Source organism: Hetaerina americana, unplaced genomic scaffold (genome assembly GCF_022747635.1).
Source record: "Hetaerina americana unplaced genomic scaffold, ioHetAmer1.1.p SCAF_6, whole genome shotgun sequence".
In the NCBI taxonomy this organism is placed as follows: Eukaryota; Metazoa; Arthropoda; class Insecta; order Odonata; family Calopterygidae; genus Hetaerina; species Hetaerina americana.
Genome location: NW_027287205.1, coordinates 58,461,083 through 58,476,542, shown reverse-complemented (window position 1 = coordinate 58,476,542; position 15,460 = coordinate 58,461,083). Strand labels below are relative to the sequence as shown.

Below are 15,460 nucleotides of genomic sequence, written 5' to 3'. Positions count from 1 at the left end.
AAGTGCGATTTAAAAGTATCTTGGGTGAAATTTAGAAAACCAAGGTACAACCTCCTTCCATGAAGATATCTGGAGACAACTATTCATCCTGTCAATTACAGTGAGGATCAGCTGCAGGGGTAGACATCGAGAGGTTTCCAATTTCAGTCCTTTATTCGAACCACAGCGTGCATTTTTGCTGGTTATAGTTTTCATTACAATTTCCATGACATTTCAAACTATTCAAATGTGACGATAAAATGACATATTTGTAAGCTGATACAAATTAGCACATTCAAGGATTTAATAATTGAAAGAATCATAATTACTGGCTGTTGAGAAGAAGTTGCAGTAGATACAATAGTCTAAAGAGGCAAAGGACGAAGAATTTGAAGGTTACACTAATCCACAAAAACGAATGGGGTATATGTCATATTCCTGCATTTGTTTTAAAGCCCTACACCAAAACACAACCTCCCGGGTAAGTTTTATTGGAAAACTGAAGGTGTCCACAATTTTTTTATGGATGGCTAACCAGGCAATCCGCTGGCTAATGACAACCCGAACTGGACTTTCCCCTTTCTCTAAATCTATGCTCTTGTGACTGTATTATGCAATATACGAATATCATTTCCCCAGGCAGCAGACTTTTTTATATTAAAACATTCATGTCACTGGAGCCATTGTAAGAGAAGTAGAAGAACAATAGGGAATAAAAACAATAATATGCGTCATTTATCAGCCATCTCTGTATCATGACTGGGGCATATTCAGTAGTTGCTAAGTCTGCAAAGAGTATAAATAAAAGAAAGGTAAAATTTTCAAGCCTACAATATGAATACCCAATTTTCTGAAGAGAATTAATGCAGAAACAAAATTCGGTGGGGAGATGGCAATGTTCCCTCCTCTGGGAACTTTGAATCGAAAAGACAAACAGGACAGAATAGCACACGAGGAAAGGTTGAAAACAGGATGTGTATAACTTGACTAGAACATTTCCACATTCTCATCATGAAAACATCTTATAAAAAGTGTGTTGTATCATAAGAATTTTGTGATAAGTTTTATAGACAGACAGAGAGAAAAGGGAGTTGTTTTCAAGGGCACTCAAATCATATTTACTCTCCTCCTTAAGGGATTGAAGCCCCACCCCACATTACATCAGCTAGATATATGTAGTTACTATGAGTCATGATCAAGACCTGAGCACATTGAAGTGCACTGAGTCAACTTCTCAAAGATTGAATTGTTTAAACCAAAATGGAAATCATTTTAGCTCAAATTACCTCATCCAAAGAATGACAATAGTTTTCCGTCCAAGAAACACATGCCAATATTGTTAGTAAATATTTATTTACAAAATTATATGACAATACCTCCTCCTACAAAAATGAAAGATAGTTAAATTCTAAATCAACAGAATTGAGAGAGACTTGCCATTTAATTATATAGCACACAATGCCATGGATGAGAATTTTCCAAAATGTGAAATGAAGTTTTAGTTTTTTTTTTAGATATTTGCCTTCATTGGATTGGTCTTGTGCGTCTTATTCTTCAACTCCCTATTTTTAAAAACACTTGTTTATATTAATGGGTTCTTCTCCTCACGTCTGTACCACTTTTCCCATTAAATAAGGCTAAAATACACAAATAATAACTGGTTAAAATTTAAATTATCACACTATGACAAGATTACGGCCATCCTTCTTGTCAATGAGAAATTCAAGTATGTGTTAACAACAATCCATAGGCAGACTCACTAACTTTAGTCCCAAAATATCATCTGAAACCTAATCATCGAGATCAGCTCACAGCCTACGCCCATTACAATTTCAAGCCTTCTAATATACCCAACACATTTCTTCTGCAAACACATTGAGTAGCACGAATATTAACATAAAACCCCACCTAGCTGTTTGTTCTCCAAGCTTGAAGGAATGATCCTCAGTCTTACTCGCTATGGTAGTGGCATTTTATGTATGACCAGAACTATCTAATAAAGAAAACTGCATTGTAATATGTAAACAAAAATATGAAAAGAATCAAAGGCAATCATTATTCATGATTTCCAAAACATGCTACTAACTGGGAAGGCTTTGAAAAAGGAATTCACAAGGAAAGAATAAATACCAATTGCAACAAAACTTTGCATAGTGAGGCATCTGTGAATGCTTCTTTTTAGATAATAACATAAAACAGGTAGATTCACCCATAAACCATAAACACAGTAATCAACCTGAAGGTTGGTTCGGTAGGTGATGGTAGAGTTCACCAAGTACTAAGCCTAACAGCATGTGTAATTCACATATAAGGGTAAGGAGGACAGTGCCGGTTATGGTTTCCCAGAAGATCTGGTACCCAAAAAATTACACTGCTTGAATGGAGTTGAGGGTGCCCAGAAAGGCTTGCCTGGGAATCAAACCCAGGCCCTCCCATCAGTAGTCCAACTATCTAACCCTGGACTACCAAGACTCACATAGAATCACCCACTCATGAATAAAAGATGGATAAGGAGAAAACACAGATAAATAGAATAAGATAACATTAAATAAATTTACTTGAAGTCACGTAGGTACCCATAGTTGAATAATGTAAAAGTATAAGAGAAAATAAGGGAAAGGAAATGTGGTGGGAACAAAAATGTAAAGCAAAAATTTCAGACACAGAAAAGCTACACAGCAATTTACAATGGGTTTGGCATGTGATGGGACAGCTCACATAATAGTTATTCCTACATCATTTGAAATTCAGACAATCAGGGTAGAGAGACTAGTTCCCTTCTCTATGCCCAAGGTTTCCCAGGAAATTTTATTGATCAGAAATTGCACCACTTAGGTTTTTGGCACGGCAGGTTCAAAGGCATCCCCCAGATTTAAATCCAAATCCTTCCAATCATTAGCCAAATCCAAAACTCACTAGGCTACCATATCACCCCAAAAGAAACCATAACTCATTATTGAGAGCCTTAATGAAAAACAAAAAATTGCACTTTATTTTAACAATTTAATTTACTTTTAACATGACTGCACCAATAAAAAATAACTTTTTTGAAAACAAATCCAATTAGTGCACACATGCAACATACACTATTTTAAGACAATATTTATTTCCCAAAACTTGAAGAGTAAACCATTACACCAGCAATTACTTAAAAACTCAAATTTTATAATTTCCATACAAAATATATTTTTGAGAAATCTCACATCGTTTAATACGAAAAAAAACTCTCCTCGCCTAATAGGCATAACTTGCTCCTGGTATAATTATAACTACTACATAGCCTGCAATCCTACTCATTAAGTTACTTAAAATACCGTATGTTTTCCTTGACGTTGTCAAAAGACATTTTTATTGTCTTCTTTCAGATTTACAGATTTGAAAACTCCCTGGTTTTCACCCTTTTTCAAGCATTAAATGATTATTTCCCCTATCTTTGAGTAGAAGTCCCACCAAGAAGAGTTCAATCACCAAGTTTACATAAAAAGCCCAGGAAAGACCCAAAACAGAGGCAAGCAGAAGTCACTCCTACCAAATGTATACAAAGAGTGGTGGCATAAAAGCATAATCGGTTGAGTGCTCTCTTTGACTCAGAATGAAAATCCGAGTGTTGCAGTTGGGCTACATTATACCCGGCCCAAATAATTTCCAACCATTTTTTCATGTATTTAATAATAGCCATCAAAAGCAGACATAATTAGAGAGCACTAGAAGTACTGGAGTAAGAGACATTTACTTTGGCAACATCTAGAAGATCAACGAATATCTCTCCAGCCAAAGTAGGCCAATAAAATGAAAAATGAGAAAAGAAACATGGAAAAAAATAATATCAATGTAATAATTCTTTCAAGGCATCAATGTGTAAAATTAAGAGTCATATGGTTATAAATCATGAGGTCTAAGGTCCGTATATATCGTTGCCTTACAGCTCTGGGAGTAACTAGGAGGCATCTTATGTCACACTTTCCCATGTGGTATCCCATCACTGGGAGTACCCGAAGCCTATGTTAAAAATCTTGAAAAATTTGAAACAGGAGACTGCTCAGACTGAAAGAGCTGGTAGCTAATGATTAGTATAAGATCCCCCCCATGTGATCAAAGGTAGGAATCATCTAAATGATAGTCCAGGGGTAGAGACTACTGACCGGAGACTCCGGGTTTGATTCCCGGGCAAGCCTCTCTGGGCAGCCAAAGCTCCACCCCAGCAGTGTGATTTTTTGGGGACAAGATCTTCCTGGGAAACCATAACCAGAACAGGGAAAGGAACTGGCCCCCCAACCCTGATGTGTGAATTTCACACACAGTCAGCCTTAGTACTGGGTGAACTCTACCATCACGTACCAAACCAACCTTCGGGTTGATTACTACGATTTTGATTATGTGATCATGAATACCTTAACCATATAAGGACTGTCTAGAATAGGAGCATTTGCAAAATTCACATTACTTGAAAATTCAGTTATGGTGCTGAAACCAATGAATGTAATGATTGAGAAAGATAATTTGAACACTTGTGTGGGAGATAGCTCCCTCTCTTAAGTGTCATAATGAATACTATGCCACTACATACAATTAATACTTAAGGAAAGGAATTTTCTTATTCTGGCACTACAGAGAAAGTGCTCTATTTATAATGTGAATGGTAGCATCTTATCATCAATAGCTCAGAAGCTTCAAAAATTGATCACACAAACCTATTGCAGCAAAATAAATTATCCAGTGTAATAGAATTGAGTACAAAATCACATTTTCTTAAGTTTTCCACTGAATTTCCCAAAACTGATAACAGCAAAATTAATGGTATCATCAGTTTCATGAGTAATATTAATTCAAAACTGCCTAAATTTCCTATTCTTCCAGCTGGATTTTAAATTCTATATATATTTTCCTCCAGTTAAAACATCCAAGTGATGTATTTCAGATTTCTTCTTAATTACTCCCAAGTCATTGCAATGCCACAAATTTGTTAGCCTGAACAAGATGCAATTGCATCCACTGGTGATCCCTTCGAAAAGCTAGCAACTAACATTATGAATTAATGTCATTTCTCCTCATCTCACTGCTTGGGGAATGTGCATGCATGGTTCAGAATTAGTGCTTGCACCAACTGATAGGTAACTTTGCATTTAATTGACACAATACGGATTATCGACAATACCCTGTTGCACATTTTCAACAAATTGTGGAGGGGGCCTGGTCATGTTTAACAATACGCTCGAACATAGCGTTTCACGTTACCTAACGCTATAATTATGAGTAATTACATCTCTCAGATACATAACGCACCGAACTCTAACTTTATATCTTAAAAATTCATGAAATTGGTAACTCTGCTCTTACCCTAAACTTGATCATCACCGAATTGACCTACATCTAATTACTCGGGCAGTAATAAAAATGCCTGAAGGGCACTGTATTCACCGTGAAATTGCATTGGAATAATACTTTTCAGCATAATTATTCCATATAGAATTATTCAATTAGGGACCCCTTTCAAATCTTATCCAATCAGCAAACAGGAGAAATGTTTTAAACATAAATCATTAGCACTTACTTAAAACGAAAAAAACGAGAGTTCGACAAAATATATGAAAAACAAAAGTTGTCTCACCAGAGTCAAATTCTGAGCCACCCCCTCCTTCCATGACGCCAACCTGGTATTTACCTTGAAAATAAAGAGAATTTTATACGATTGGTCGTTTTGGCTGAATGAAGAATGGAAAATATCATTAATTACAGTAACACTACTCTTATTTCTATAAATTCAACATTAATCAACAGATTGTGTACCAATATATGCATAACAGAACCTATCCCTGTCAACCTCAATATTGGCGAAAAAGATTAATTTAATAGAATTTTGTAATTAGTGACACGCATATATTTTCTTATTATTACTCACGACTACGAGCAGGCATACTACCGCACGATCCAGAGCTCCTCATTGACAATCTTAAAATAACTTCATTCACATTAAGTATGTGCCACCCATTATCGGGTTAAAATGGTTTTCTGAAAGTTGATTTCAATTTGTAGCATGCTCACATTCATATGAAACGTTTGGAGATTTTCAAAATCTTTAATGACACTCCATTAAGTTTATTTCTGAGCAAAACCCATAAACATTCGATACTGATCATCTTGATTATGATTGTTGCAATTGACGACAATTGCAATATTTATTGATATCTCCAAGGAGTACACAACAAAGGCTAAATAATAACAATGTATTCAAGTAGAGGATTCCTTCCACAAAGTACTTGGCACAGATGGGCACTCACTCTCGCTCTCAGACTAAGAACATCATACCGACCAGCAAATCTTGGCATACACTTCAAACATTTAACTTTCATATGTACTTGGCTTAATAATCGGGAAAACTACATCCATGTAGAAGAAGTCATTTCGAGCAACTGTGACACGTGTGGTAGGTTCTGCTGTCTGTTCTCGTATTCCGGGAGGAGAGGGAATGATCACACAAAGTTAACACTCTACCAATGACAACACACACCTATTCGGTATTAACTGGTGTCCAATCAGGTATGTCAAATATGCTGATACGTGTATATAGTCAAATTTTCAGGCTATGCGGCAAACTACATGAGTTTTCTAAGGTTATACATGTGTAATGAAGACTTAAGACACGCCATCTTGTTTAGTCTGACTTAGCATTGACCAGCTTTAACTGTAATTGCTAACTCAATCCTCCCAATTACTCCCTCCGACTCTCGTTAATGATAATATAAGGTCAAAACATTCCATATTGATAAAAATGATGCTGAAATACCGCCCGTACTTTGACCCTGAGGCTGGTCATCACCACTCTCCCTGTCCGACATGATGTCCCTCTTCCAACCGATATTCAGGCTCAGATTCAGTACATGGAATTTATTCATGCGCCGGAACTACTTCCGCCATTACCATTCCCGAAATATAGATCTTTTCAAAAGTAGTAAATACTTGCCACTTGTAAAATAAAACTGCGTACCTATTTAATGCTAAGTTTCTGTTACAGTATTTATATCGTCAAATAAAGGGGAAAAACGCCAAAAGCCAAAAATTAATAAACACAGATGTTACGGAAGTGACGTTCTGTGTATGTCGTCTGCGTTGCGAATCTTGTGATTATATGTATACCGGTGGGTATACAAAGTAGGAATAGTTTAGTTTTTATGTTGAAATTGCCGGATTTATCCATGGTATTGTGATATTCATTATGAACGCCATATTTTAAATGTTGTATATCGCAAACCTGTTCCATCCGTCTATTTAAAGTAACGTATTTTTTATTACCACATAATTGTGGCCATAGCCTGTTTCGAGATGTCCAACTGGATTCGTATGGCCTAATGCTTAAATGCTTAGTTCACAAAAAATATCAGTAGCTGAAAAAGACTCTTGTTCCCCTTATGGTCTCTGTATGTAAGGCTGCCTTAGCCGTTTTTAGAGGTATGAAGTGTTGTTATTTCCTCTTCAGGATGCATCTCCTTTTGGTTGTGATTGCGTATGATGAGTAAACAATATGGATTTCATTTATGTCTGCTGAGACCTCCATTCGTTTAAACTCCTATCTTAATACCTCAGTGGGTGTACCTCTCCTACCGTAATGGAAGAAGCCTGTAAATGTAATAGCCGATTCAAAGAATTTGATTCATTCTTGTGTAATTTGGAAATCGAAGAGCACAAAAGGATGTCATCGCTGTTCTTACAGAGATTTGGTACCTCTTCTGAAACAAGAGGTAAATCAAATGCAGACCATATACGTCCAGGTACACAGGATATAATGATAAGCTCTTTCGAATTGTGCCCCGTTCCTCATTACGGAGGACTATTGAAAACACTCTGCAAGGCCTTCTTGAAACTGGGATGTTCTTCGGAAAGTGGAAGAAATATTAAACCTATTGGAGAATCAAAGCAGAAAATGAATACGAATCTCAAGTCTGGAGCGAAAAAGTATAGTACTTAAGTATAATAGTAAACTGCTTTTTATTTCTTAGCTCCAGTTGTTAAATATGTAAGCAAATTTTTCCCAGGCAAATTTTAAACTTCTACTGACAATTTTTAACATATATGTAGTTTTGACTGATTTCACTCATTACTTATGCCTCTAACCTAATGGATCGGCTTGCCTTCTTTTATTCAGGAAAGTTAAAATAAATGTAGGATACAGAGCGATTCTCCCTAAGAACGCTAGCTTTCAACACAGTGTCCCAGTTGATCAAATGCTCCAAGAATATAGAGACAGCAATATGTATTCTAAGTAAGCTCATAACTGTTACATTGATCTTCTTGGGCGTGGATAAAACTCCATCGGTCGTAGTGAGTAGTAGAGCTCATTATATATGAATTGCTTTGAGTCATTATAGAATTTATTTTAACATAATGTAATTATTATTATTGTGTAATGCTATATCAAATTTTTAAAATTAAATTTACCGTACTACTAGTGAAGACCATGGTAAAAGTAAACTCCTTGAATAGGTTTTCAGAATTAAATTACTTGTCCAATCTAGTATCATTTGGTGCTAGTAGTTTCTTTTGAGGAAGAGCATTCGTTTGCTCAAACCTGCTAATTATCTCCGATCTTTGGCAATCCATTGTACTCTAGCGCAATTATTCCATTTTCTCAAGGGTGTCCTTTACCGATTTGGTGATCTTTCTTACTTTGGCTAGAGACTAATTTCGTAGTTTAACACTAGTTTCACTTGAGGCCATACTTTTTAAATCTTAAAATATATTAGTAGTCAGTGTTCATAAACGGTCTCCTTGGAGATAACTTACCAGGGAATTGAAGAAAGGAAGTCTAGATAGGTTAGATTTTGTGATGTGATGTGGAGAAGTAACTGAGAGTTGGCCTATTTCAGTAAAAGTGATTGGGTATTTTACAGTGAAGGTGAAAAGACTCAGCTTAGGGTTGCATAGTACTAAATACCAGATAGCAAATGTAGAGCAGGTAGGTGATGTAATTTTGTTGTAGAAATAAAAGTTGAACTATATCAATAGGATAGATTGTTAATTTGGTTGAGGTTGGATGTTTAGGGAACAGAGGAAGGGTGTAGAGAAACCTTGTCTCGGTATTAGCCTACTCTTAATGACTGGCACCAAGGGGTCAACAGTTTAATGTCCCATTTGATGGATTGCATACTCCACTTGGCACCCAATTGGAGAGCACTTCAATTAACTGCAAATCAGGATACCATTGAAGTCTTGCAACCTCCAGGATTGAAATCCGAGTCTTCATTATCAGTCATCATGTATCTTAATTGAGCCTGTGCCTCTGCTCCTTTTTGACGTGCCTTATATCATGTACATACACCGCCCACCTGGTATTTTTGTATTGTGATCTCTGGGGAAATAAAAAGTAATAATAATAATTATTTCCATTAGTTGTTAAAGTGTAACAAGAAGGGAGTCAAAATATTTTTGTTAAATTAACATGATTGCATTAGAAGTTTATTATTATTTAACTTAATGAACATTAATCTATCTGTAGCTTTTAATTTTAATCATTTAAGAATATATTGCATTTAACTGAGTTAACTGTTCATTTCCCTAAGTTTGATGTGGAGTGTACTTTCTTAGGTGTGGTTATACAGTCTTGAAGCACTTGGTTGAAAATATGCACAATTAAAATTGCCTATAAATTAAATTCAATTTAGTACAAAATACCATCAGCTATTTGCATTTCTATGTCAATGCATTTTTTTAAATCAGGTGTGCTCAAAATATAATCAGGGGATTTACGCATAAAATGCATGAATTCAAACAATCATCTGCCCATCATCATGATGCGTTAACTTTTCCATGTTTCATAAACAATCTTAATAAAATTTTAAAACCTGGGAACTCCCTACAGGGCACGTATGAGAAGAGTGGATAAAGTAGCCATTATGAATGCAATACATTCATATCAAATTTGCAAGCAAGTGTCCACCCCTGCAATTTTAAATGAACCTCGAGTTCCAATGCCTCGAGAAATCTGTACACAAGTCGTAAATCTAGTAAGTATATGCTGTCATATCTCTGCTAAATGGTTGCTGGTGGCGGTGGGTAATGTCCTTGCCTGCCAAGCCGAAGGTTGCAGGTTTGATTCCTGCCTAGGTGGATTTTCCTCCACCTAGCACTTGGGTGTATGTAATTGTCTTCAATATATTGTGTAATGGTTGGGTGTAAGAAGGGGCAACAAGTCTCAATCTCACCCAATTAAGTCAATAAATAATAAGTATCAAGTTTATTTAAACAACAAAATTATGTAAACATGTAGGTTTAAGGCTACATGTAACCCCATTCTGGCTTACAGAAATTACTCATCAATATATACTCTGGTAATTTAAAAACATGCTTCATTCAAGAATTGCAGAATCTCTGTGAAAGGTATAGTATGCTAAAGATGGAATAAGAATGAAATGAAAAGAATTGATTTCCGGAGGTTTTAAGGCATGATAGAGCATTGAAGTGCTTGAGAATAGTTAGATAAGCTCAATTTTGACGGTAGGTTGTTCAAATGAAATAGGCATGGCTTCAAAGGCATTAGAAGATGTTTTACTTTAATTTAAGAGGTGTGTACAATTAGAGGTAATCGAAGATGGAAACTAAGAGTAAATACAAATGGAAAAATATTAACAATTTTGATGATGGAACTTTTACGGAATCAAAAACTAGTCTTTTAGGAAAGAAGAAGACTCTTGATTAGCATCTTTTGTGATGTGGATAGAGAAAAGGTGAAGAAAATTGCTGAATTGAGATGGAGTCAAACTTACCAATGTCAAATTTGATAGGGGATATTGTTTGGTAGAAATTCAAGACAGTAGAAAAAGTAGGGAGGACATATTAATATAGTAGTAGTTTTTAGGTGAGGCGATCAACAGCCAAGGTCATTTGCACCATTAGGGACGAAAGGGAAGGGTGAAGATAAACCCGGCGTCAGCATTGGCCTAATCTTGTGGAAAGGCACCAAGGGGTCCGCCATCTAGCGTCCCATCCGACGGACATCGTACTCACACAAAGTGCTCTCCACAGCACCTAAAGTAATATCAGAATACCTCTGAAAAATATTTGTTGTCTCCAGGATTTGGACCCAGGCCCTCTTGGTGGAAGCCTGTTCGTTAGCCACTGCACCATCACGATCCCCATATTAATGTAATAATAATAATATGCATTATTCATTTTGAGGTACTAAAAAAATCATAAATACAGTAATCAATCTGAAGGTCAGTTTGGTAGGTGATGGTAGAGTTCACCCAGTACTAAGCCTGACGGCATGTGAAATTCACACATCGGGGTAGGGGGACCAGTTCCTTTCCATGTGCTGGTTATGGTTTTCCTGGAATATCTGGTACCTGAAAAATCACATAGCTTGGGTGGAGCTGCAGGTGCCCAGAGAGGCTCACCCGGGAATCGAACCGAGCCCTCCGGTCCGTAGTCCAAGGCCCTACCCCTGGACTACCGTGACCCACAAATGGTACTACCAAATTAAATGTCGTCAATATAAATATTACTTAATATGTAAACATAAATTCTTAATTGTGATATTGAGCAACATTTAGACCTTAAAAACTGCAGAAAAGTAAATGGGAACAGGGAGTAAAGTGAAATATTTTGAATGGGGTGGAAAGGGATATGGGGCATTAGGAATTGAAAAATAGTGTAAAGCATAATATAATATTAAAATACCTAAGTACTTGAGATGTCTACTATTGAATGTAATCACTTTGAGGGACCATCCACATTTTACAGTTAACTAGCTGTTTGCCTAACATCAGTAATAATCATTCTACACTTGTGTTTAAAAATAATTTTTCCCAGCTTCATTCACTGTTAAAGTTGTAGATTTCTTCAATAGAGGCTAAGTATTCTGCTAGAATATTATTCTCAAGCATCATTATACAAAGTGAAAACAGGAAATCTTTTATTTATAATAGTAGCAATGTGTCTCTGATTTACTGCTTCATCAGTCCTTTCACAGGGAAATATTGCCAGTGAATCAGCAAAATATAAAAGCCCAAGTTTCCAAAGAACCATTACATAATAAAGCAAAAACTTCCTTAGTCAAATCAGGAACAAACACCAAGGACTCTTATGATTTTGAAGTGGTAATCAAGCAACTACTTCCCAACACTTCCACAAATAAAAGGAAAAGCCAATAAACTGTAATTGGTGAAATGACAAGTATTATCAGCAAAAGAAGTTAGATTAATTGGAAACTATTTTACAGGTCTTTCCTTTCTCATTACCAAATCTTTTATCTCCTCATTAATATCAACTCAGCTATGAGTTAATTCATTCTTAAATTGTTTGAGTCTTGTGAAATAATGTAAAAGTTTAGCATAATTTTTGGAGGTCATGGCACTTATGTTCTCAAAATCTTAGAAATACGTATAAATAAAACATGCTATAAATTTGGGAATTTTGTTTAGACTTTTCAGGTAATACCTCATATTTCTTGGCCTGCTGACCTCCCATCCAAAAATGTTGACACTTTTCTTGCCAACATGACTATTCTTTAGTCATACAATTTTTTAAATTAAAATTTCTTCTGTTAATTTTGCATTTAATTGTCTGTAATTTAATGTGCTTGAGGAAAAATTTAATGACAAATCTCACAATTTTCCATATCATAATTAGCAACTCCCCAAGAAGAGTCATTTCCTCGAACTCTCACCATCCTTGCGCAATGATTTTATACCCTTCACCACTCTGCATATTATGCAATGCATAGACAACCCCTTACAGTCAAAAAATATTCTATGCTCCTTTTTCCATGCCTTATAATTTAGCAGGTATTAATTGTTACTTAACTAGTTTCATGAACTAGTGAATAATTTTCATTCATTTTAATTTAATATTTTTATATCCTGGCGCACATGTCTGTAATGCCATCCATGCACCATCAAGAAAAACCTGATCTCAGGTTATCAAAAGGAAACTTACTCTCTTTTACAAATTTCTCCATGTTTCCCTATCCTTGAATACAATTTTTGCTTGTCATATTCATCTATTGTTTCAAATGCACTGGAACCTTTCACAACAAGCAATCATTCATTCTGGAATTCTACTCATTTGTTTTTGCTGACACTCCAAATTGTTGTGAAAATACAACACAGCATTGCCTTATTGGGGTAATGCTTCTTAAGCATAGTACAATGGAAGTTTCCCATGTCTTTCATATCACATTTAGCCCTCTCTTCTTGGCTTAGCGCTTCTTGAAGGCTGATGGAGTTTCGGAATGGTAAACAATCAGGGGCTTAATTTTCAAAATGCTGCTTGCATTGGCACAAAAGAGCAGCTTGAGATGGTCTTTCATTGGCTTGTGGCTGGGCAATCCATTCTTCTCTGTGGTTACAAAGATTACTTTAGCGTCTTATTCCAGAAGAGATCCAAAAACCTGTTGCGACTAGTAACCCTCACAATCTGCAAGCTTCGTGTAGTCAACGATGCCTTTTAGTCACAGCTGGCTGCTTCAGCATGCCTCAGTATACTTACTGTGGGTGCCGATTCTTCTCCTAAACTTCTTAAACTACCACAGCTTCCCTTATATACTTCCTCTTGGGCAATTGATGATCCTGGCATCTCTTCAATCATTTTTGATGAAATTCAGCGAAATCGCTTTTGCCTTCTCATAGATGATAGTCTCGTTAAGTTTCATTTCAATTATTTTTCATTAATTCAAATGAGAAGCCTTTCAACATAGTTTAAAATATGTAACGATTGCGTAGATATTCTTGTTGGTTCCTTGGAAGCAACCATCCCTTTAATTTTGTCCTTGTTCTTGAGGTCATTGAAAATCGTCGATGTTGACCGATTGTATGTGCATACTAGAGAATCCATGCTTGCACTTTGTTCTCATTTTTCAATGATTTTCCTTCACATTTTAATGGTTATTTTTATTCTCTTATTGCTGTCTTCTTGTGGCTATTTCTTCAAGGAGATTTTAAAGTGTATACACCAAATATTATTCAGCTTCACACAAAAAATGACAATTATGTCTGAACAAAAAATTAGAAAAATGTGTGATCAATAGCAGCACTAAGATGCTAGCAAATTAGTGCTAAACACAAAATAAAGCGGAAGGTATGCAATCATTCTGGAAATCACCCTATCCTCGTCACTTATTATGCAAAAAGTCAAGCGAGCTGATCCAATACGTAGCCCAATTGTATGTGAAATTTACACATCAGGGTAGGATGGCCAGTTCCTTTCCCTGTACTGGCTATGGTTCGGCAGGAATTTCTGGTACCCAGAAAATTACAAGTTGAGAGTGTATATAACAATCAGAAGACCCATTGTAACTTGCGGGAAGCAAAGTCTGGATTGTGACAGAGAAGACAAAAAGTATGCTTGATCATTTTAAGTGGAAAGTACTGAGGAAAACTCTGGGACTTTTTAAAGAAAATTATGTCTCAAGAATCCAAGTAGTTAACAATGAGAGCCTTTATTGGCCGAGTTCATCTGACTTTAATGACTGAAGTGGACTGGGCATGTGGCTGGACTGGAAGACAAGAGATTAGATTAATAATAATAATAATTTTATTGGACATTAAACAAAATAGTTTTGCAATAGTCTTCGTCATAGAGATACATAGTTTAGAGATTATGGTTACATAAACACATATTACAAATCAAATATTACATATTACAGTCAAAATACATTTGGTGAGACAAATGATTGTATGTCTATCATGGACCACACAATTTTTGAATCAAAAAACTCATTTACTGAGTAGAATGCTTTTTTAGTCAGCCAGTTCCGGATAACTTTCTTAAACTTGGGCACACTCACAACTTTAGCCTCAGAGGGCAATCTATTAAACAAACGAATTTTTAGAATATTGAAAGAATTGCTGTTCTTGGCTAATCTGCAATAGGGAATGTCTAGTGTATCGCTGTTCCTTGTATTATGAGAATGGAAGTTAGACCTTTTCTCGAAAGAGCTAAGGTTTTCCTTGACATTACATAGGCATTTATAGATATACAGACTATGCAGAGTCATGATGCCCAAATTACAGAACAGAGGTTTACAATGTTCTCTTGGGGGTGAAAAGGAAATAATTCTGACTGCCTTTTTTTGCATCTTAAATAACATATTTGTGGAAGGTGAGTGGCCCCAAAGTACAATACCATAGTCAATGTGGCAATGAAATAAAGCAGAGTATACCTGAATAAGGAACTCTTTTGGAATAATATATTTGAGTTTACGTAACATATACACAGCCTTTGACAATTTTCCAAGTGTGCCCAGTATGTGAGGCTCCCAAGTCAATTTTTGGTCGAGTTCGAAACCAAGTAATTTAATGGTACTCGGGGGATTAGATATGGTACTTAGTGAGAAGACCAGGGACTGAGTTTTATCATTATTTAGAACCAGACCGTTTGCAGAAAACCAGTTTGATGCTTCTGATAAACACCAATTGGTTATAGTACTAGAATTAACATTCTTAGACTCGTGAACAAAAGTGGTATCATCAGCATAGAGTATGGACTTGCA

General features: G+C 36.0%; 1 protein-coding gene and 1 long non-coding RNA gene across 4 annotated transcripts in view; one reads left to right on the top strand and one right to left on the bottom strand.

The window, feature by feature from the left end:
• Nucleotides 1-6,835, bottom strand: part of Pur-alpha (Purine-rich binding protein-alpha) — a 72,184-nt gene extending 65,349 nt beyond the window's left edge. The window contains exons 1-2 of the mRNA XM_071594233.1: nucleotides 6,773-6,835; nucleotides 5,588-5,641 (exon numbers count right to left, since the gene is read on the bottom strand). Of these exons, the coding sequence (XP_071450334.1) occupies nucleotides 5,588-5,641; nucleotides 6,773-6,815 (97 nt within the window). The 5' untranslated portion in view covers nucleotides 6,816-6,835. The remainder of the gene's footprint in view (nucleotides 1-5,587; nucleotides 5,642-6,772) is intronic.
• A 265-nt stretch (nucleotides 6,836-7,100) lies between these two features.
• LOC139695348 (uncharacterized) lies at nucleotides 7,101-12,205 on the top strand. 3 transcript variants are annotated; one of them, XR_011702302.1, is made up of 4 exons: nucleotides 7,101-7,425; nucleotides 7,561-7,929; nucleotides 8,120-8,236; nucleotides 9,833-10,181. It is a non-coding gene; the product is annotated as an uncharacterized lncRNA (long non-coding RNA). The 3 variants fall into 3 exon arrangements; XR_011702303.1 differs by lacking the exon at nucleotides 7,101-7,425 and adding an exon at nucleotides 11,931-12,205 and having other exon boundaries at nucleotides 7,441-7,929; nucleotides 9,833-9,977; XR_011702301.1 differs by lacking the exon at nucleotides 7,101-7,425 and having other exon boundaries at nucleotides 7,441-7,929.
• The last annotated feature ends 3,255 nt before the right edge of the window (nucleotides 12,206-15,460 follow it).